The sequence below is a fragment of the Hyperolius riggenbachi genome, chromosome 9 (assembly GCF_040937935.1).
Source record: "Hyperolius riggenbachi isolate aHypRig1 chromosome 9, aHypRig1.pri, whole genome shotgun sequence".
NCBI classification, from domain to species: domain Eukaryota; kingdom Metazoa; phylum Chordata; class Amphibia; order Anura; family Hyperoliidae; genus Hyperolius; species Hyperolius riggenbachi.
Window position 1 is genome coordinate 60,349,409 of NC_090654.1, and position 22,728 is coordinate 60,372,136.

Sequence of the window (22,728 nt, forward strand, 5' to 3'; positions counted from 1 at the left end):
AGATATGTTTTGTTTTAAACCATTCCATTGTTGCCCTGGCTTTATGTTTAGGGTCATTGACCTGCTGGAAGGTGAACCTCCGCCGCAGTCTCAAGTCTTTTGCAGTCTCCAAGAGGTTTTCTTCCAAGTTTGCCCCGTATTTGGCTCCGTCCATCTTCCCATCAACTCTGACCAGCTTCCCTGTCCCTGCTGAAGAGATGCACCCCCCGAGCATGATGCTGCCACCACCATATTTGACAGTGGGGATGGTGTGTTCAGAGTGATGTGCAGTGTTAGTTTTCTGCCAGACATAGCATTTTGCATTTTGGCCAAAAAGTTCCATTTTGGTCTCATCTGACCAGAGCACCTTCTTCCACATGGTTGCTGTGTCCCCCACATGGCTTGTGGCAAACTGCAAACGGAACTTCTTATGCTTTCTGTTAACAATGCCTTTCTTCTTGCCACTCTTCCATAAAGGCCAACTTTGTACAGTGCATGACTAATAGTTGTCATATGGACAGAGTCTCCCCCCTGAGCTGTAGATCTCTGCAGCTCGTCCAGAGTCACCATGGGCCTCTTGACTGCATTTCTGATCAGCACACTCCTTGTTCGGCCTGTGAGTTTAGGTGGATGGCCTTGTCTTGGTAGGTTTACAGTTGTGCCATACTCCTTCCATTTCTGAATGATCGCTTGAACAGTGCTCCGTGGGATGTTCAAGGCTTTGGAAATCTTTTTGTAGCCTAAGTCTGCTTTAAATTTCTCATTAACTTGATCCCTGACCTGTCTTGTGTGTTCTTTGGACTTCACGGTGTTGTTGCTCCAAATATTCTCTTAGACAACCTCTGAGGCCCTCACAGAGCAGCTGTATTTGTACTGACATTAGATTACACACAGGTGCACTCTATTTAGTCATTAGCACTCATCAGGCAATGTCTATAGGCAACTGACTGCACTCAGATCAAAGGGGGCCGAATAATTATGCACACACCACTTTGCAGTTATTTATTTGTAAAAAATGTTTGGAATCATGTATAATTTTCGTTCCACTTCTCATGTGTACACAACTTTGTGTTGGTCTTTCATGTGGAATTCCAATAAAATGGATTCATGTTTGTGGCAGTAATATGACAAAATGTGGAAAACTTCAAGGGGGCTGAATACTTTTGCAACCCACTGTAACTGCAAATCATGGGGCTCATCACTAGGAAAACTATGAGGCCCCCCAAAATACCTACACCCTTTACTATCTCCAGAGTTTAACCCGCACATCCTTGGTATATGCCAATCAAATATCGTTGTGCTTAAAAAGAACCAGAGACGAAGCACCCTCATGTATTTTACCATATATATATCAATGGGAACATGACAGTAAACACCTACTCTGCTCTTGGTTTCATACTTCACTGCTCAGTCTGCCTGTTATCAGCTCTGATAAGAATCCCCGACTGAGCATTCAGTCTAGCTTTGCCCCGGAATGTTATAGCTGAGTCAGTCTTCTGTGATGTCTTTTCAAGCCCAAGTCTGTCCCCTTGTGGTTCTGATTTCCTGCTATGTATCCTCATAGCAGGAAAGCAGAGCCAGGAGAGGGCGGGCTTGAAAAGACATCACAGAAGACTGACTCAGCTATAACATTCTGGGGCAAAGCTAGACTGACTGCTCAGTAGGGGATTCTTATTAGAGCTGATAACAGGCAGATTTAGCAGAGAAGAATGAAACAAAGAGCAGAGTAGATGTTTACTGTCAAGTTACCATTGATATATATGGTAAAATACATGAGGGTGCTTCGTCTCTGGTTCTCTTTAAGCCAAATTTTCAGGGTGATTGACTGCACCCACTTTGTTATTCATAGAATATATGAAAAAGGCCGTAACTTCTCAAGTTATAAGTGTTTATTGATGTAGACCCAAAGCCTACGTTACTGGTCCAATATGCAGCAGCCGTGGGACTATACGCATTGCTGACACCAGAAGCAAGCATGCAGCTAACTCACTTCAGGATTTGGATACTATAGAGCCTTCCAATTTCTCTGTGGTGGTCATCGTTTCTGTGCCGTTACCGGATAAACTCTCGCAAACTTTTAGTGCTTTGGTAGTCTTCATGAAGCTATCGGATGTACTTGCATCCCTGAGAACTTCCAAAGACAAGTGCATCCATACTGCGTACGTGTGAGTCCAGGCTTGCGCATGCACAGAAAGTGGGTTTGTCTTTGGAAGACTACCAAAACATTATTTGACCTAGTAGGTCGAATAAGTTTAACCGGCACAGTGCAGGAATGACGGCCAGCAGGGAGGAATGGGAAGGCTCCAATGGGTTTTTATGTAATAAAATTTTTTGGTTACAACAGCATTGTTGAAACTTTTTTTGACCTCACTCAATCATCTCTAATGGCTGTTATCCATAACAATTACCTCTACCCCTTGTATGGGTTACTGGTACAATTATTGTGGGTTCGAACTGGTTCATGGCGTAATTAGGATGATTGAGGTAAAATTATTTAATTGGCAGATCACAAGAAAATTTGTTGTGTAATTTTTCTCTGCTCCCATACCATCTGCACAATGCATAATAAATGCAGCAAGACCGACGTTTCCAATCAGGCAAAGGAGTGTTCTGTGCCTGCACAGTAGTTACTGCACAAGCACTGAATGCTCCCGAATACAGGAGCTCAACTAGGGCACGCACAGCTGGGCCGCGGATGTGCGAGGCAGTGCAACCCGGCCAAAGTACTGGGCCATCCAGCAGGAGACAGGAGCAGCACGGGGGAAATGGCGAGGAACTGGGCGGCCTCAAGGGGGCTGGAGGAATCCCCAGGTAAGTGTAAAACCTAAGGCTTAGATTGTCTCAGGTACACTTTAACCTACTTTTACAGGTTTTAAACCTGCAAATCTGTGAAACTGTGGGATTCTTAAGAAGTAATTTAATGAGTAGGATGATAGACACAGTTGTTTATCTCATCAGTTTATTTTTTCACCTCAAATTTGCTTTACAGTAAACTGAACTGAAACTAAACTTATGAGATAATGGACTGTATGTGTGGTATTTACGGCACGCAAACTGAAAATAAAAATAGAGAAGATTCAAGAGGTTGAACTGTTAAGACTGTAGCCAAAAATACAAAAGTGAACCCATGACAGTTTGATGTAAAATCGCCTTTATTTAACTGTGAAACAAAATAAATAACAACCGTTGAACTTTATAACCCCTTCTTGTTATCAGCAGTGTTTCTGCAGCCAAGGTGTGCTTTGGCTTCTGTTTAGTTTTCAGGAGAGTTGGGCTGATTTCTACTGCTGTTGGATTGTCACATTTACATAAATGAAAGCACTGTTGTTGTTTTTTTAACCCTTGCGATACACCAAACTTTATCTCATCATAACAAGTCAGTTCTTGTACAATTTAAGGGGTTCTGTGTTTGTTGTCTAGTCCCGATTAGTCAAAGCAGAATCGAGTTGTAGTCAGAGTTTTCTTGGCTCCTGTGTATAAGATCTATAAGCAGCTATACACTCCAAGTTGGCATGTTCAGAAATGTTCATCTTTGGCTAGTCTGTTTTACTATGTTACAGAAGGGCGGGCCTCAGTTTTCAACCAATCACTGAGAGGGTCTGGGCTGAGTCAGGAATGTCCAGCTCTCAGAATCATAATACAAAATATGACCTAAGCCTCCCTCTATCTCCTTCAAGCTCACTATAATAGGCATCCTGGAGGGATGGTGCTTTGCTGTCTATGACAGTTGCCAGGGGTTACAAGCTCTTTTATGATGCTATGAATCTGTTTTGATAGGATCCTCTTTGATGTTCTGACCCCTGTCCAGATAAACGGTTGTTGGCTAATTTTCAAAACCACGGTATTCCCTGTAATTTCCTGTACCTTTCAAAAGCAAGGTTTATTCTGTACTCTCTTGTATTTTGGAGAGCTAAGCCTAAGTAAACTCTTTCACTGCCAATCTTTTGGCATCTTTGCACATGTGGATTAGGTTGTGAGAGGGCTCTGTCTATCATGAGGGCCTTGTTGCAACAGCCAAGCCAAAACGTATTTCCTTATTTATTCATGCTGCTGCTGGGGATATAGGAGGAAGTCTTGAGGTGTCTTCCTTTGGTCCAACCTTGTTTCAGTCTCTCTCTGGATAATGTTTTTTTTACCACTTGATACTCTCTTATATGTATGGTGATGATGTACTTTCTGACAGCCAAGAAATATATGAAGCAGAGTAAGAAACTTTTCAAAAGCAAAGGATTATGGGAATGAATTCTGAGCTCACATGTCTTGACTAAACGCTGCAACTACAATGAAGAAAAAACAATGTTATAAAATGTTCTCAGCATATGTAATCTTTTCCTTTTTACCCTATAGTAGATAACAGACAATGAGCAACTCCACTGACCACTAGTAACATTTATATGCACAATCAGCATATGTCAATTTTACTGGCATTTATGTAAAGTACCTAATGGCCATTGTGCAAACAGCGCAACTCACTTTTGCTTCCTCCATCAAAAGAGCTTGGTAGTTTATAGATAATTTGCCAGCTCATGTAGAGAGGACAGCTGGAGGGGGAATGTGCTTCCCCTATAGAGGGATTGTGCAAAAAGAACCTTCCTTCCTAGACAAAGGTGTAGGTAGGGTTTTCAGTGCCCAGCCAGGGACAAAGACAGTTTTTGAGCCCCACACGCAAAAAATGGGTGTGGCCACGCATCAGCATGTGGGCACGGTCATGGGTGGAGCCATATGTACAAATGCTGTTTAGATAGCCGGATATGCCACCTTTTCCACCTATAGATAGCCAGTTGTGCCCCCCTGTTCCTCTTGTTTGCCCCCCCCCACCGAAAGACAGATGTGCCCTCCTTTAGATAGCCAGATGTACCCCCTTTAGATAGCCAGATGTGCTCCCTTCCCCCATTCAGATAGCCAGATGGGCCCCCTTTACATATTCAGATGTAACAGCAGAAGACTTACTGGCATCAACATTGCAGCAATGACATCATCTCTCCTTTGCAGCGCACCCAGTGTCCTTTCCTTGGTAACAGCGGAGTCAATTCTCTTGTCACATGATGTCACTGTTACCAAGGAGACAAGGCTGGGTTCGCTGCAGAGGAGAGATGACATCATTGTTGGAGCTGGTGAGTCTTCTGTTGTTAACATTTCCACACTACTTGGCAGAGGGACGGAGGGAGAGGAGCGGGGGCACTTCGGGCGGCCAGTGAGCCGCTTTTTATGCATGTGGGGGTGTGACGGCCATGCTGAGTGCTCTCGCATTGCTGTGCCCTGGGACAAAAGTCACCTCTTGTCCCCCATAGCTATGCCTCTGCTCCCACAACAGGGACTTCTTCTCATGCGTCAATTCTAACATGGAAATATGTCAGCTCCTACATCCAGAGTCAGGTTCTCAGAGGAGAAGGTACAGCAAACACTGAGAATACCCACCTTGTTTATCAACTTGCCCATATAGAACTCCCAGAAAGACTACAAAGAGGATCCCGCCTGCCACTTTGACATAGAAATATGTTTGGTTATTGGTATGTCCCATTTCTTCTGTGCCTGCAAAAATAAGAAGGAAAGAAGTGAAAATGTCCATACAAAAAGTAAGATCAGTGAAAACTCAGACAGTCCAGAACAAGAAACCTAGACACCTAGACACTAGACATCTTTGTGTTCGTCAAAGAAGCCAGAAAGAGAGCTAGCGACATGCTATGGTCATCTATGATCGCAAAACAAAACAAAAATCCGGAAACAACAGATAGGAGTGTTTATTTTGTCAACTCCCCACCCCTCCCGATTAATGTAGGCAGTGTCAAGTCAAGTTAAATATTACCAGTATGTGTCAAAATTAAAGTTATGCTATCAAGGCTTCAAATCTGCTTGTGCCACAGTCAGCACTAATAATATGCAACTGGTTAATTAACTATAAAAATAATTCTATTTGAATGGTAAAATGCACTTCAAATAAGTGCTCAGATTTATTTGGCAGTGCTGCGTAATATGTTGGCGCTTTATAAATACAATAAATAAATAAAATAAAAATGTATGTGCAGGGTGTTTTTGTGAAAGGTGTGGCAGGGACTGGAGTTTGTGACATGGTAAACCAATAGTCATTCTGTTTTTTGATGCTGCAAATTTATGGTCTCTGTGGGGAAGCAGGAAATTTGAGTGCTGGAGGTGCCAGAGGCATCACTAGGGTTGGTGTCACCCGGTGCAGAAACTTGTGACGTCACCCCTCTCTTACCCCATGAAACTCCAACCTCAATAGGCCAAGAATATTTTTTTTTTTTGTAGTAACATTACTGGTTACTGTTATTTGTTGAGAATGGGGTTGGGAAGGAGTTATTTTTGACCCATTTGCTACAGGGGGAGACATGAGTTAGGGATTGTCGAACTATAAAGGAGGTGGTGGAAGGGTTTAATGAATGTTATGCTTGGGGAGGGGGGGGGGTGTCTGGCAATGTTTGCTGTTGGGTTATGAGGGAGGGATACCATGCTGTACAAACTTGATATTGGGGTGGGTGTTTGAATGGGAAACCTTTACTAAGGGGGAAATAGGGAGATGTTAAGGTGAACCCCATATTGCCCTGGTGGCCTCTGAACTCTGTTATCAACTCAGCATGGAGAATCCAGATGGGAGAAGAGCAGTAGGGTGAAGTAAATCAGGCACTAGCCTGATCTGTATTTACATAGCCTACTCCACTCTTGGTTAGCCTGGAGCTTGGCGTCACCCCCTATGCTGGTGACACCTGGTGCGGTCCGCACCTACCGCACCCCCCTAGTGACGCTACTGGGAGGTGCCCTGGAGTTTTGAGTACCTATACAAATTACGGCTATAGAGGGAAATTCTGGGCCCTGAAGGCGCCCGCAAAAATAACAGGTGAGACTGTTTGTAGATGCAGTTTGCTTAGCAGGTGGTCCCGGCGTACACTTCATAATTTGCATGCCGCCATAGGACACCGCCATAGGTGCCCTAAGGGGGTGCCCATACATCCACGGCACCTGATATCTATCTTTTTTTGCATCGAATGGGGTGCGTATATTGAGGCCAGTCAGACATCATAGTGACATGATGAGCATGATAACAAAACTATGTACTTATAGCTGTACAATCACAAACAGTATAGATAGTTGGAATTATATTACATTTCAATATCCAGAGCAATGAGGAGATAAAGAAATAAGATGATCTAGATTATATTTACTTATCTCCAATACTCGCCTCCAAATCCTCCTCCTCGGACATTATCACATGTAGCTGGTCTGATCATCATATGGTTCGATCCTCGTTGATAGGTTTCGGACTCCCCTTCAACCCTTGCAACTGGAGACTTAATGATTCTCTATTGGCAGAGGAATCGGATAGATTGGCCGTGTTGGGTGAGTTGGAGGAATATTTTTTCTTTAATAACGACGACAACACCTCACCGATCCTTAGGTGGGTAGCCCACAAACCGGTTTTAAGAGGCGTTCTAATTGCTAAGGCAGCTCGGGCAAAACGGCTTAGATCACAAAAGATTCTTACTCTGTCATCAGAACTAGACTTGCTCTATAAACGTAACTTTAGATCTATAACCAGTGAAGTTCTCCATGAGATAAATCTAAAACGGACTGAATTAAATTCTCTATTAGATAGCTCTCATGCTAAGGCATTGAAGTTCTCAAAGGCTAAATTCCTACTGAGAGGTAATAATCCTTCTACTCAATTTGCTCGTAAACTTAATCAATATTATAAACCCCCCCACGTTTACCGGTTGAAAAGTTCTAGAGGCATAGAGGAAGTTCTACCCTCAAAAGTTCTAAAAATTTTCGTAGATTATTATCAAAACCTTCTGGGCACTGAAATCTTATCCAATGACGCTGAACTTAAATCATGGTTAAACACTCTCCATTTACCCACCTTGACAGCAGAGCAATTAAGTTCCCTTAATGCCCCGATTACAACAACAGAAGTTTTGGACGCCATTAAATCTCTTAAATCCTCCACCACTCCGGGTCCAGATGGGTTCTCTCCCTTGTATTATAAGAAGTTTGCCAATATTTTATCGCTTCCTCTAACTTCTACGTTCAATGCCATACTCAAAGGCGATAAACTCCCAGCAGAAATGCTCATGGCCAACATGACCCTGATTCCTAAACCAGATGCTGACCACTCCTCTCCTGCAGGCTATCGACCTATCTCTATTCTTAATAACGATATTAAACTATTTGCAAAAATTTTGGCTCTCAGACTGGGCACTATGGTGGGTGACCTTGTAGATCCGACTCAAACAGGGTTTATCCCTGGCAGACAAGGCTCTGATAATGTTAGGCTGGCAGCTAATATTCTTCAAGATGCTGAACTTAAGAAATCCAGATTTTTAATGCTAGGTCTTGATATCAGTAAGTCATTTGACTCGGTGGGATGGCAATATCTAACCACTGCTTTAGAGGGCTTCGGGCTTTCTGGCCCTATAATCACTGCTGTTTTAGCTTTGTATGATTCCCCGTCCACCGTCATACGCATCCCTGGAGCCTCCTCTGCTCCTATTCGTCTCCAACGGGGCACCCATCAGGGATGCCCTCTCTCCCCACTACTATTTGCGCTTGCGCTAGAGCCACTAGCGGTAGCGATTAGACGACACCCTGATATACACGGGTATGGTACAGACAATGTGAAATTGACTCTATATGCTGATGATGCCCTCCTGTTCTTGACCAGAATTCTGACATCTTTACCTAATTTGTTTCAGCTGTTAGATCTCTTTGCCAACTTCTCAGGTTTAAAGGTTAATCCGACCAAGTCCACGGCCCTTCCATTTAACTTATACCCTCAAACGATAAATTGGTTAGACTTAAATTATGGTTTTAAATGGAGTAAATCCAAGTTTAAATACTTAGGAATCTACCTCACACCTTGCTATGGGGATATGTATGGCGCCAACTTCACATATGTGACTAATACCATTACTCAACTTTTGAAATCCTGGTCCTCATACCGGGTTTCATGGCTTGGACGTTGCGTGGCGTGCAAAATGATTATTCTACCTAAATTATTATACCTGTTCCGTATGCTTCCAATAACCTTAGCTAAAAAATCCTTATCTAAACTACAATCTCAAATTAATAAATTTATTTGGGATAACAAACCAGCCAGAATCCGAGCACAAGTCCTGTACAGACCCCCCCTGCAAGGTGGCATTGGATTACCAAGCTTATGGCATTATTATTTAGCTTCTAAACTCAATCAAATTTTAGATTGGGGCATAGCTTCTAGCCCTCCGGCCTGGTATCGACTTGAGTCTACCTCAATTTTTCCCTATCACTTAACCTCATTGGTTACAGTCATATCTAAAAGAGATATCACAGTTCTTAATGGCAAGAACAGGATTGTGTCATCATTAGCCAAAATGTGGATTTCAGTGGCCACCCAGTACAAACTCATGACCTTTCCCTCCTCCAGGATTTCTATTTTTGGTAATCCTCATCTTTCGGAGCCCACAGCTGTTTTCTTGGTGGAGAGATAAGGGCCTTTTTACGGCCAACAAATTTTGGATCAGGGATGTCTCAGTCACATTTAATATGCTTCGATTCGGACAAGAGGCCCCCCTAGAGGAGGCTTTCAGATTCTGTCAAATCAAACACTATTTCTCATCTATTTTCCCCTCATTTCCAGTGTAGGACCCCACAATGTTCGAAACACTATATTTCGACTTTTCCCGACGCAAGGGCTTAATCTCTCTATTGTATGCGTTGCTGCTGGGTCGTGAGGATAAAGAGAAACTACCATACATGAGAGCCTGGGAGCAGGATCTGGGAATCCAGCTAGACCACACTGATTGGTCACTTATTTGGATCGCTGTCTCTGGGGTAGTTAAATCAAACATGGTAAAAGATACTGCAATCAAGCTCATGTGTCGGTGGTATTATACCTCAACTAAAATTCATAAAATCTACCCTTCAGCTCCCTCGACCTGTTTTCGAGGTTGCAACATGGAAGGAACACTGTTGCATGTTTTTTGGGAATGCCCCATTGCACAGCGTTTTTGGGATTCATGGAAAACTTTGATACGGGAGGTGTTTGGCTTCCCGGTTTCCCTGGCTACTCCCCAAGCTCTCTTGTACATATCCAATGACGATGTTCCAGGCAGACTCAGACCTCTATATAGATATATGCTGTTGGCCGCTCACTGGTCAATTGCCTTCAAATGGAAATCCTCTGACCTAGAACTAGCACTGGTTATACAGCGTCTGGATCTTATGATGTTGATGGACCGAGTGTATTACTACAGTATTGAAAATATTCCGAGATTTGACCTTATCTGGGATATATGGAAGGCATACAGGCAACTTTAGGTTCCCCTGGACATTAGTAGGCATAGCTTACTAGGTAACACTCAGAATTTTGTTACTCAGGACTCTTGTATTTTCCTATATCTGGTTGTTTCTTTCCTTTAAATTCTTTCTTTTTTTCTTTTTTCTTTCTTTTTCCTATTTCCTCTAAAACTTCTCTCTTAGTTTCTATGTATATTAAAGAGAGCACTATGATGTCACCACAGAAACTTAAGATATGGACTGATCCCTGGGATCTCAGCCGGAGGTACCCCAGTGCCCCATTTCCCAGGTTGAATGGTCCAGCCCTCTGGACTATGCTCTCAGACTATCTCTCGCATATGTTAGTAACATATTTATTTTAGCAAACTAACCTTTTATGTACGCAGGTGTCAACTGCACCTGATGGTTATTTGTCTTGCTATTTCAAGCATTCCTGTATTTGATAATCTGTTAAATAAAGCTCTTTAATAACAAAAAAAAGAAATAAGATGATCTAAGGAGTTTAAAGACTTTGACCCTAAGAGGAAAGCCATTACACGTTGACATGTTGACCCTTGTAAGTCAAACAGCGATCCAAGGTTTGGTACTGAGGACCCTTATCATCGATTTTGGCCAGCATTTTTTCTGAGTGCCAAGTAGGGTCTATTTTTGCAAAGATAGCTTAAAATTACATGAGCTGACTTCCAGTTTGCTGCAACATGAAATTTGGTGGCATTGGCAATGTTCTGGAGAAGCCTATGTGCTGGGTGTTTAGTGCCAGATGGTTTGTAACCTAGCAAGAAGATTTATTAAGACCACTGCAGGACCTCAGAAATCATATTTACCGCTTTATCCCTTAGAACAGTGATTTTATGGCAATACTACCAAGTGTGCACAAGGTTGCCAGTAGCTCTGCATTCTCTAAAGCATAAGGGGGAGTTATAACGCAGCATGAGGTGCAGCCTATGGGGGGTGAGGTAGGAAGAGTGTAGCAGGCGAAAGGAAAGTTCTATGGCTGTTCTATGAAGGCTCCCTGTAGTCAATGTTTCTAAGCTCCCAGTCTTCTTCCGTCAGCACAATATCATATTCCCATTGGAGCATATAAGGAAGCTTGTCTTTGTTACTGGGGGGTGATTTAGGGTTAAAGGGACTCCGAGCTCATCTAAAAAATAAAAGTTGTACTCACCCGAGGCTTTTTCCAGCCCAGTGCTGGTCGGGAGGTCCCACGACGGCGTCCTGGCTCCTCTCCTACTCCCCGCTCCGGAATGGCTGACAGGCCGCAGCCCGGGCGACACTCGGCTGAGTGTCGGGCTGCTCCTTCCGCGTATGATGCGGCTGACGTCACATGCCGGCCGCCTCGCGTCATCACGGCGGCCGGCGTGAAAGTACCGCGCATGCGCGATTAAAGCGCGCGTGCGCGGTACTGCCACGCCGGCCGCCGTGATGACGCGAGGCGGCCGGCGTGTGACGTCAGCCGCGTCATACGCGGAAGGAGCAGCCCGACACTCAGCCGAGTGTCGCCCGGGCTGCGGCCTGTGTCAGCCATTCCGGAGCGGGGAGTAGGAGAGGAGCTAGGACGCCGTCGTGGGACCTCCCGACCACCACTGGGCTGGAAAAAGCCCCGGGTGAGTACAACTTTTATTTTTTTAGATGAGCTTGGAGTCCCTTTAAGTACAGTGTAGAGATCAGTTTCTTCTGTAAAGGGTCCAGTGAGCAGCTTGAATATAGTCTGCATGACCTCAGTACCAGTTCTGGAGGAAGAGCTAATATGACAAAAACAAAAGCTGTAAGACTCTAAACAGTTCAGTAAGGGTCTGGGCAAGTTTTAGCTACAATGTGGCCCTGGTGCAAAAGTAACATGGGGGACCCCCTAGCACAGCCCCACATGGGGGGGGGGCCTAGAACAGCCCCACACCACAGCAAATTCACCACCCTGGAACCCCGAGCTGGCTGCCAGGCCCCATCCCACCCGCCCCTAAGTCACATAATATTATTAGGTGTCCATCATATGTCCCCAAAAGCAATGGTAGGGTCCCCATTATTTTCCTTCTCTTTTACCCTACAAATGCAGAGTATACGCACAGCAATCTTATCTAATCCAGACTGAACACAGGAGGCAGCACCGTGCTCTATGCTTTAGACTTTTCTTCTTCATCATTCCCTGCAGGCATAAATAGGGTCACCATAGCTGGATAGGATGGGGGGAAGACACCTTGGGGGCCCTACAGGCTCTGGAGCCCTAGGGCAAATTCCCACTTTGCCTCTATGAAATCGCCAGCCCTGGTAGGGGTAGTAATGATGAGCACAAAATTGGTATAATTATAATTTAGCAAGGTAAATCACAATTAGGATGTAAAATAGTAATGCAATATTTCTGGAAAAATCATAATTTATTTCATTTGTAACCATAAACGGGAGTCATAATATTGCAATTTTTCATAATTTGTGTGCCGACTTTAGCGATTAATAGCAAAGACCCCATATATGCTATTATCACCACAATTGCTATGTATGTTAAGGGGAACACAGCATCCCCCAAAATTCTCCCTTATCCTCCTCTTCCACCTCCTGGTGATAACTACTGTTCTTTCTTTGTCCTGATCTGCTCTGCACTTTTTAGAAGGACACTCCACATATAATAGTGTAGATAGATGAGCGTAATAACATCAGTGGTAGGACCTTGTAGAGCAAGAACATTTGAAGCTACTGGTCCTTGGAAAAATACATGCTGTACAATCACCTCTCACCTGCTGTGACATTGAGGAATGTCCCATTTCCGTATCCAGATACTTGTCCTCCAGTCTGGAAGCTCACCTCACAGTAATACAGCCCTGTGTCTACTGGACCCACAATGTGCTGGGTAATGGTGGCTGATCGTCCTTCAATGAACTGATTTACATCTGCTCTGGAGATCCTTCCAGTATAGTCAGGATTATTATTAGACACCTCTGGTCCAATCTTTGCTACATTTTTGTACCACCTGTAGGTTCCAGCTGTAACATTCTCCCTTCCGCCAAGGCTGTAGTTACACGGTAAGGTGACGGAGCCGCCCTTTGTACCGTATATTACCGGAACCTGGGAGACCTGGATTGTCTGTGATAGAAATCCTGAGAAAGAAAGGAAAAATTCACGTCTATATCAGTGACATAGGTTCTACATAAAGCTACATCAAAATCCTGAGGAAGACTATGGTCCACCCATAACTTTATTATTATCTACTGAATTGATAAGTCACCAGATATCCTATATGCAAGATCACGCTGGGCTCCATGTAAACCTGGTAAAATTCAATGCAGGCCCTTCACAATGTACAATGTAGACCATCCACCCTGTATAGAGTCACTCATCACGTATAGCACAGAACCCTACCATGTTCCATACAGATCAGCCATCTCTATTACACACAACATAATAATCCCACCATGTACAGTGCAGCTCAACAATAGCATACACCTCCACCATGTAGAGTTGAGACCACACATCTCCACCACGTACATTACAGAGCCCAGCCGACACTATGTAAAGTGCAGTCTATACAACATGTACAAACCCCTTACTATATACAGTATAGAATGTACTGTTATATCTTTTACAGTACAGCCCCACACACATACACAAGTTCACCATGTGCAGTAGAGACTCAGCCTTCACGGTGTAAAGTACAGACTATGCTTCTGCATCATATTTAGTGCAGACTCTTCACCAGATACAGCATACAGACCTCTCCTGCGTGCAGTACAGACATCCCACCCTTACCATATAGTGGCTGGATAGTGTACTGGCTATGGGCACCGCCTCTGACATACAACACCAGGGGTTTGAGCCTTGGCTGCTCCTTTTCAGTAAACCAGCACCTATTCAGTAAGATGTCATTGGACAAGACTCCCTAACACTTTAGGGTGGCCTATTGAGCTTGCTGCCCCTGGTGATTGCACGTCTCAAGCACTTTGAGTCAGACAGGAGAAAAGCACTATTCAAATGTTGGCATTATCATTATTTACATACAGAATGGATCTCCACACTTTATACAGTGACAAAGATGTAATATGTATACATAAGATGTTTTGTTCTGTGCAATAAATTACCCCCACCATGCACAGAACAAAGCCTCTACCACCATCATATTAAGTACAGCCAACCCCTCCCCACACCACCAACATTATATATAGTACATATCCCCACACCATATACAACATAGACCCTGCTGTGTAGTGCAGAGCCTCCTATGTACTGTATACAGCCCTAGGGGTTGATTCACTAAACCGTGCTAACTCATAGCATGGACGCGCTAGCGTTTTGTGCACGTTATAACGCTCAAAGTTTTTTGCATGCAATCGTGCATAGGCCATGCTATGAGTTAGCACGGTTTAGTGAATCAACCCCCATGTCTCACCTGGCATCATCCAAAGTATCAGCAGCATTGTCGCTTTGGCCATCGTTGTGTTGGCACTGCCTACAATGTGGTGTGCTCTGCTCAGGAAATGATCACTATGGAGGAACAGAAATCCCACAACAGAAATGACTGGTCTGCTTAGAAAAAGAGAATGTTCTCCTCAATAGTAACAAGACCACAGATGTAAGTACAAATCATGAAGCTCACCAGCAAAACTATGAGGTCCCCATAATATTCACACTTATTAACCATCTCCCCTTGTGACCCCCAAAGCCTGGATGTCATTTTCCATATACAACGAGTGTGGCTAGAACAATAACTGCTCTGGAGAATGGACTCATGGGCGGCATTACACTGGGGCACTGCCCCCCCCCCCCCCCGGGATTCACTGTACCCCTCGAGTGCCCCTCCCGCTCAGTAACATACAGTTAACTGTTTCCAGGCTCCAGCAATGTAGAGTGAACAAGATAGGATCTGTAAAAACTCTCCATGTCAGCCTGAGATAATGTAGCAATCTTATCTAATCCAGACTGAACACAGGAGGCAGCACCGTGCTCTATGCTCTGGACTTTTCTTCTTCATCATTCCCTGCAGGCATGAATAGGGTCACCATAGCTGGATAGGATGGGGGGAAGACACCTTGGGGGGCCTTACAGGCTCTGGAGCCCTAGGGCAAATCCCCACTTTGCCTCTATGGAATCGCCAGCCCTGGTAGGGGTAGTAATGATGAGCACAAAATTGGTATAATTGTAATTTAGCAAGGTAAATCACAATTAGGATGTAAAATAGTAATGCAATATTTCTGGAAAAATCGTAATTTATTTAATTTCTCGTTTCTCATAATTTTTGTGCCGACTTTAGCGATTAATAGCAAAGACCCCATACATGCTATTATCACCACAATTGCTATGTATGTTAAGGGGAACACAGCATCCCCCAAAATTCTCCCTTATCCTCCTCTTCCACCTCCTGGTGATAACTACTGTTTTTTCTTTGTCCTGATCTGCTCTGCACTTTTTAGAAGGACACACCACATATAATAGTGTAGGTAGATGAGCGTAATAACATCAGTGGTAGGACCTTGTAGAGCAAGAACATTTGAAGCTACTGGTCCTTGGAAAAATACATGCTGTACAATCTCCTCTCACCTGCTGTTACATTGAGGAATGTCCCATTTCCATATCCAGTTACTTGTCCTCCAGTGTGGAAGCTCACCTCACAGTAATACAGCCCTGTGTCTACTGGACCCACAATGTGCAGGGTAATGGCGGCTGATCGTCCTTCAATGAACTGATTTACATCTGCTCTGGAGATCCTTCCAGTATAGTCAGGAATATTATTAGACACCTCTGGTCCAATCTTTGCTCCGTTTTTGTACCACCTGTAGGTTCCATCTGTAACTTTCTCCCTTCCGCCGAGGCTGTAGTTACACGGTAAGGTGATGGAGCCGCCCTTTGTACCGTATATTACCGGAACCTGGGAGACCTGGATTGTCTGCGATAGAAATCCTGAGAAAGAAAGGAAATAATCACCTCTATATCAGTGACACGGGTTCTACATAAAGCTACATCAAAATACTGAGTAAGACTATGGTCCACCCATAACTTCATTATTATCTACTGATAAGTCACCATGTAAACCATGTAAACCTGGTCAAGTTCAATGCAGGCCCTTCACAATGTACAATGTAGACCATCCACCCTGTATAGAGTCACTCATCACGTAAGATTTTTTGCTCTGTGCAATAAATAACCCCCACCATGCAGTGAGTATAAGTAGCCAGGGGAATATGTGCCCAGTATAAGTAGCCAGGTGTATATATATCCCCAGTATAAGTAGCCAGGGGTATATGTGCCCAGTATATGTAGCCAGTAGAATACGTCCCCAGTATAAGTAGCCAGGTTTATATATGTCCCCAGTATAAGTAGCCAGGGGTATATGTGCCCAGTATACGTAGTCAGGGGTATATGTCCCCAGTATAAGTAGTCAGGTGTATATATGTCCCCAGTATAAGTAGCCAGGTGTATATATGTCCCCAGTATAAGTAGCCAGGGGTATATGTCCCCAGTATAAGTAGCCAGGTGTATACATGTCCCCAGTATAAGTAGCCAGGGTTATATGTGCCCAGTATATGCAGCCAAGAGTATATGTCCCCTGTATAAGTAGCCAGGTGTATATATGTCCCCTGTATAAGTAGCCAGGGGTATATGTGTCCCCAGAATATGTAGCCAGGTGCCCTCCCCAGCGGGAGCGCAGAGAAGAGGAAGAACTGTGGACACAGCAATGGGGAAGTCTCCCGCCCCTTCCCTCACCTTAGGGCTCACCCTCTCTCTCACTCCCCCTGCAAATATGAGCGGCGGGCAGCAGAACACTTACTCCATTCGCGCGGAGAAGACATATCTGTGCTCCGCTGATCTGGTCTACACTAGACCAGATTAATGGAGCACAGATCTGTCTTCTCCGCGCAAATGTAGTAAGTGTTCTGCCGCCCGCCGCTCATATCTGCAGGGGGAGTGAGAGAGAGGGTGAGCCCTAAGATGAGGAAAGGGGGGGGGGAGACTCCCTCCCCCCCCCCTTCCCTGTGTCCACAGCTCTCCCTCTTCTCTGTGCTCCCGCTGGGGGGGGATAAGTAAATACATAAAAAAAAAAAAACACAGGTCACGGCAGGGCGCCCCTAGGGACCCAGCGCCCGGGGGCACGTGTCCTACCCCGCCCACCCCAAGCTACGCCCTGGCATGCACAGAACAAAACCTCCACCACCATCATATTCAGTTCAGTACAGCCAACCCCTCCCCACACCACCAACATTATATATAGTACACTAGCTGATTGCCCGGCGTTGCCCGGGTATGTATTTGGCTGGTGTTGGCTCTGCATACTTTTTCTAGCCCTAACACACAATTAGTTAATGACCAAGTTTGTGAGCTTTGCTGTCTTTGTCATCAATAATTTGCATTGAAATGAAAAAATCAGATTGGCTGTGTGTGGCTCCACCCCCTTTTCTGAATTTGAACCCCCAGTCACCCAATAACCAACTGTACCAGGTTTGAGGCCTGTGCCATTAACAGTTCAAGAATGGTAGCAATTAAATATTCCCCTTGAAAAGCAATAGGTGGAGCCTAATTTTGTAGGCTCCACCCACTTTTCTGAATATTAATCCCAGTCACCCAGTGACCAACTGTGCAAAGTTTAAAAACCCTGCCATTAACAATGTAAGAATGGCTGCAGTTTACATTTTCCCAGTGAAATATGTATTTGTCTCCACCCACTGATGACCCAGCGTTGCCCGGGTATGTATTTGACTGGTGTGGGCTCCGCCCACTTTCTAACCCTAATGCACAAACACTCAATGACTAAGTTTGTGAGATTTGGGGTCCTTGGCATCAATCATTTGTATATTCCCATAGAAATTAAAGAAATCAGATAGGCCGTTTGTGGCTCCGCCCCTCTCCATCATTTGAACCCCAGTCACCCAATGACCAACTGTAGCAGGTTTCAGGCATCTGCTATTAACAGTGTAAAAATGGCAGCAATTTAAATATTCCACTTGAAAATCAACAGGCGAATTTTGATTGGCTATTATAGGCTCCACCCACTTCCCTGAATATTAATCTCAGTCACTCAGTGACCATCTGGGCAAAGTTTGTGAACCCTGCCATAAACAGTGTAAGAAGGGCTGCAGTTTACACTTTCCCAGTGAAATTTGTTTTTGGCTCCGCCCACTTTTTGTAACCTGGACACAAAGTCACTACTCAATGACCAAGTTTGTGAGCTCTGGGGTCCTTGGCATCAATAATTTGTATTTTCCCATGAAATGAAACAAATCTGATTCACCGTTTGTGGCTCTGTCCCCTTTTCTGAATTTGAACCCCAGTGACCCAATGACCAACTGTACCAGGTTTGAGGCTTGTGCCATAAGTGCAAGAATGGCAGCAATTTTAATATTCTCCTTGAAAAGTGACATGTGATTTTGGATTGCCATTTTTAGGCTCCTCCCACCTTTCTGAATATTAATCCCAGTCACCCAGTAACCAGCTATGCTAAGTTTAAGAACCCTGCCATTAACAGTGAAGAAGGGCTGCAGTTTACAATTTCCCAGAAAAATCTGTTTTTAACTCCACCCACTTTTTGTAACCTGGACACACAGTCACTACTCAATGACCAAGTTTGTGAGCTTTTGGGTTCGTGGCATCAAAATTGTGCTAATGGAAGCAGTTTATCCAGCAAAGAAATCTGGCTGTTTTTGGCTCCGCACCTTTACTGAATTTGAACTTTTTTGCATTTTACCATTGAAATTAAACAAATCTAATTGGCTGTTTTTGGCCTGATCCCTTCAGAATTTAAACCCCAGTCTCCCAGTGACTGACTGTAGCAGATTTTAGGCCTCTGCCATTAAGAGTGCATGAATGGCAGCAATGTAAATATTCCCCTTGAAAATCAAAAGGTGAATTTTGATTGGCTGCAGTAGGCTCCACCCACTTTTCTGAATATTAGTCCCAGTCACCCAGTGGCCAACTGTGTCACGTTTGAGAACCCTGCCAATAACAGAATGGCTGAAATCAATCTAACAAATCTGATTGGCTGTTTGTGGCTCCACCCCTTTAGTGAATTTGGACCCTAGTCACTCAATGACTGACTGTATCAGGTTTGAGGCCTCTGCCACTAACAGTGTGAGAATGGTAGCAATGGGAATATTCCCCTTGAAAACCAATAGGTACATTTTGATTGGCTGTTGTAGGCTCCACCCACATTTCTGAATATTCATCCCAGTCACCCAGTGGCCAATTGTGTAAAGTTTGGGAACCCTGCCATGTAAAAAATTAAGTTGTTGGCACCGCCCACTTTTTCTAACCTTGACATACAGTCACTCAGTTATCAAGTTTATCGGCTTTGGGGTCCTTGGTATCAATACTTTGTATATTCCCATTGAAAAATAAACAAATATGGCTGTTTGTGGCTCCGCCCCCTTTCCGAATTTGGACCCCAGTCACCCAGCGACCAACTGTACAAGGTTTGAGGAATCTGCTTTTCACAGTATAAGAGAATGGTAACAGATGAAATATTCCCTTTGAAAATCAAAAGGTGAATTTTTATTGGCTGTTGTAGGCTCCACCCACCTTCCAAAATCTTAATCTCAGTCACCCAGTGACCAACTGTGCAAAGTTTGAGAACCCTGCCATTAACGGTGTAAAAATGGCTGCAGTTTATATTTTCCCAATAAAAGTTTTTTTTGGCTCCGCCCACTTTTTGTAACCTTGACACACACAGTCACTCAATGACCAAGTTTGTAAGCTTTCAGGTTCCTGGCATAAAAAATATGTGAATGGAAGCAGTTTATTCACCAAGGAAATCTGATTGGCTGTATGAGGCCCCACCCCTTTAGTGAATTTGGACCCCAGTCACCCAATGACCGACTGTAGCAGGTTTGAAGCCGCTGCCATTAAAAGTGTAAGAATAGCAGCAGTTTAAATATTCCCCTTGAAAATCAATAGGTGAATTTTGATTGGCTGTTGTAGGCTCCACCCATTTTCTTGAATCGTAATCATATTCACCCAGTGACCAAGTGTACCAAGTTTGAGAACCCTGCGATTAACAGTCTAAGAATGGCTGCAGTTTACATTTTCCCATTTAAATGAATGGCTGAAATTTGATTGGCAGTTTTATGCTCCGCCAACTTTTCCTGGATTTGTAACCTCGGTCACCAAGTGACCAACTGTGCCATGTGTGGGGACTCTGGCTTGGTTACTGTGAGAATGGCAGCCTTTTACATTTTTTCCATTGACTTGAATGGGTGAAATCGGATTTGCTGTTTGTAGTTCCGCCCACGTGTGCAGGGGGGCCGCGAGACCCCCAGAACATATCATCCCAGGTAGTAAGGGATCTGTGTACCAAGTTTCGTTCAAATCGGTCAAGCCGTTTTCGCGTGATCGCGGCACATACACACACACACACACACACACACACACACATACATACATACATACATACGATTTTATATATATAGATATCCCCACACCATATACAACATAGACCCTCCTGTGTAGTGCAGAGTCTCCTATGTACTGTATACAGCCCCTAGGGGTTAATTCACTAAACCGTGCTAACTTATAGCACGGACGCGCTAGCGTTTTGTGCACGTTATAACGCTCAAAGTTTTTTGCATGCAATCCTGAATTTCCGTGCGCAAATGCGAATTTTCAAGCGCAAAAATTCACGTTTGCACGCAAAAATTTGCATTTGCATGCAAAAACCGTTATGCGAGTTATAACATGTGCAAAACGCTAGCTAGGCCATGCTATGACTATGAGTTAGCACGGTTTAGTGAATCAACCCCCATGTCTCACCTGGCATCATCCACAGTATCAGCAGCATTGTCGCTTTGGCCATCGTTCTGTTGGCACTGCCTACACTGTGGTGTGCTCTGCTCAGGAAATGATCAGTATGGAGGAACAGAAATCCCACAACAGAAATGACTGGTCTGCTTAGAGAAAGAGAATGTTCTCCTCAATAGTGACAAGACCACAGATGTACTAGCAACAACAATATGAAAAAGACTGTCCCCATAGAACCGCACCACACATAGCAAATTAACAAAGCTTTATTTATAATATACAAGAGATTCCACGTATTTAAAATCAATTAAAATGTCCATCCAGGTAACACCAATCTATATATAATATATTCTAATATATGTGCAATGAAGAACCGCTTCTAACACAGTGTATAAATTATGAATAAATAAATACCACCCCTCAAAGGCTGCAATAAGGTTGCTAGTGCATGTAGATACTAAATGAAAGATCCCCGCAAGCATGGGAAAATAGTATTGCTGAACAGAGTGAAAGGAGAAAAGTGACATAGTGCATATATGCGTGATAGTGAAAAAGTCAAGTAAAGTGCATAAGATGAAGGGCTGGACGGCGCCAGCTGAATCCAAGAGGGGTGTTTATCAACCGTGAAGAGGGCTTACCAAAGAGGAGTGTACACTGGAAGCGCAGTGTGCCTGGACGAGCCTTCGCGATTCGCCGCCGACTGCGGCTTCAACTGGGCAGTTGACTCTCCATCTTTTTTTGCCTCAGGCGGCAAAAAGTCTAGGGCCGGCCCTGGCTACTAAGATAAGGAATTACACACCCAGTGTTTCTCTCCCTCTTGCCTCTTCTCCCTCCCCTTGCTTGTAGAGTCGTGAGATACAGGCTGGGGGTTGGAATGATTTATCTGTGATCTGTCTACACAGGAGCAGCTTGCTAGCAAGTAAGGATTAAGGCATGGCAGCAAACTAGCCAAGTACATCTGTTGGTAACTTTTCTTCTGCTCTGCTCAAAAGCCTCCAAGTTCTGTTTGTGATGTTTACATTTGGTTCCTATAATTGATGCACTAATTAGCCTTAATTTTTGCAAGGCAAAAAATGTGTAAAGCTCGCCATGCAAACATCAATTTTAATCACTAAATGGGCCCCACTAGCCATCCATCCAGAGGAGTAGCTATGGGGGGGGGGGGGTACATCTGTCCCTGGGCGCAGCATCTGAGGGGTGCAGTAACAGGTTTTACTTTCCCCCATGCTTCCCCGAAGAGTCTATGAAAGACAGTGGCAGGATCCAATCTTCTCCCTGCTTCCTCTTGCTCTCTGCCACAGAGTTTTGTTATATTTTATCTACCTGCTGTAATCAGCGCTTGCCATGTTTGCATCAGCAAAGTAAATCATGTGTATTTCTGCATAGCTCCCAATTTTCCAATGCCTGGTACACATAATGCAGTTTCCTGCCAGGTGGATGGGTCACATTGATCATTTACGGTATGTCCGATCTGCTACTGATGGAGAACAGGATCGATTTTGTGCAGTGCTGATCTGAAAATCAATCCTGTTCTTAACCACTTGAGGACCGCAGTGTTAAACCAGGGGGCTTTAACACTGCGGTCCTCAAGTGGTTAAGAACAGGATTGATTTTCAGATCAGATCAGCACTGCACAAAAAGACCAGGCCATTTTCACAGAAATAGGCCACTGCAGCTTTAAGGCCTGGCTGCAGGGCCATACAACTCAGCACACAAGTGATTGCCCCCCCTCCCCCCCCCCCCCCCCCAGAGCTTTCT

General features: G+C 44.2%; 1 protein-coding gene across 1 annotated transcript; it reads right to left on the reverse strand.

Moving 5' to 3' along the window:
* Positions 1-5,185: 5,185 nt before the first annotated feature.
* LOC137533434 (uncharacterized) lies at positions 5,186-21,025 on the reverse strand. Its single transcript, XM_068254825.1, has 5 exons — positions 20,983-21,025; positions 15,787-16,146; positions 12,993-13,352; positions 5,398-5,511; positions 5,186-5,316 (listed from the first exon to the last, which is right to left on the reverse strand). The coding sequence occupies exons 1-5, from the start codon at positions 21,023-21,025 to the stop codon at positions 5,186-5,188; spliced, it is 1,008 nt and encodes a 335-aa protein (XP_068110926.1).
* Between the last annotated feature and the right edge of the window lie 1,703 nt (positions 21,026-22,728).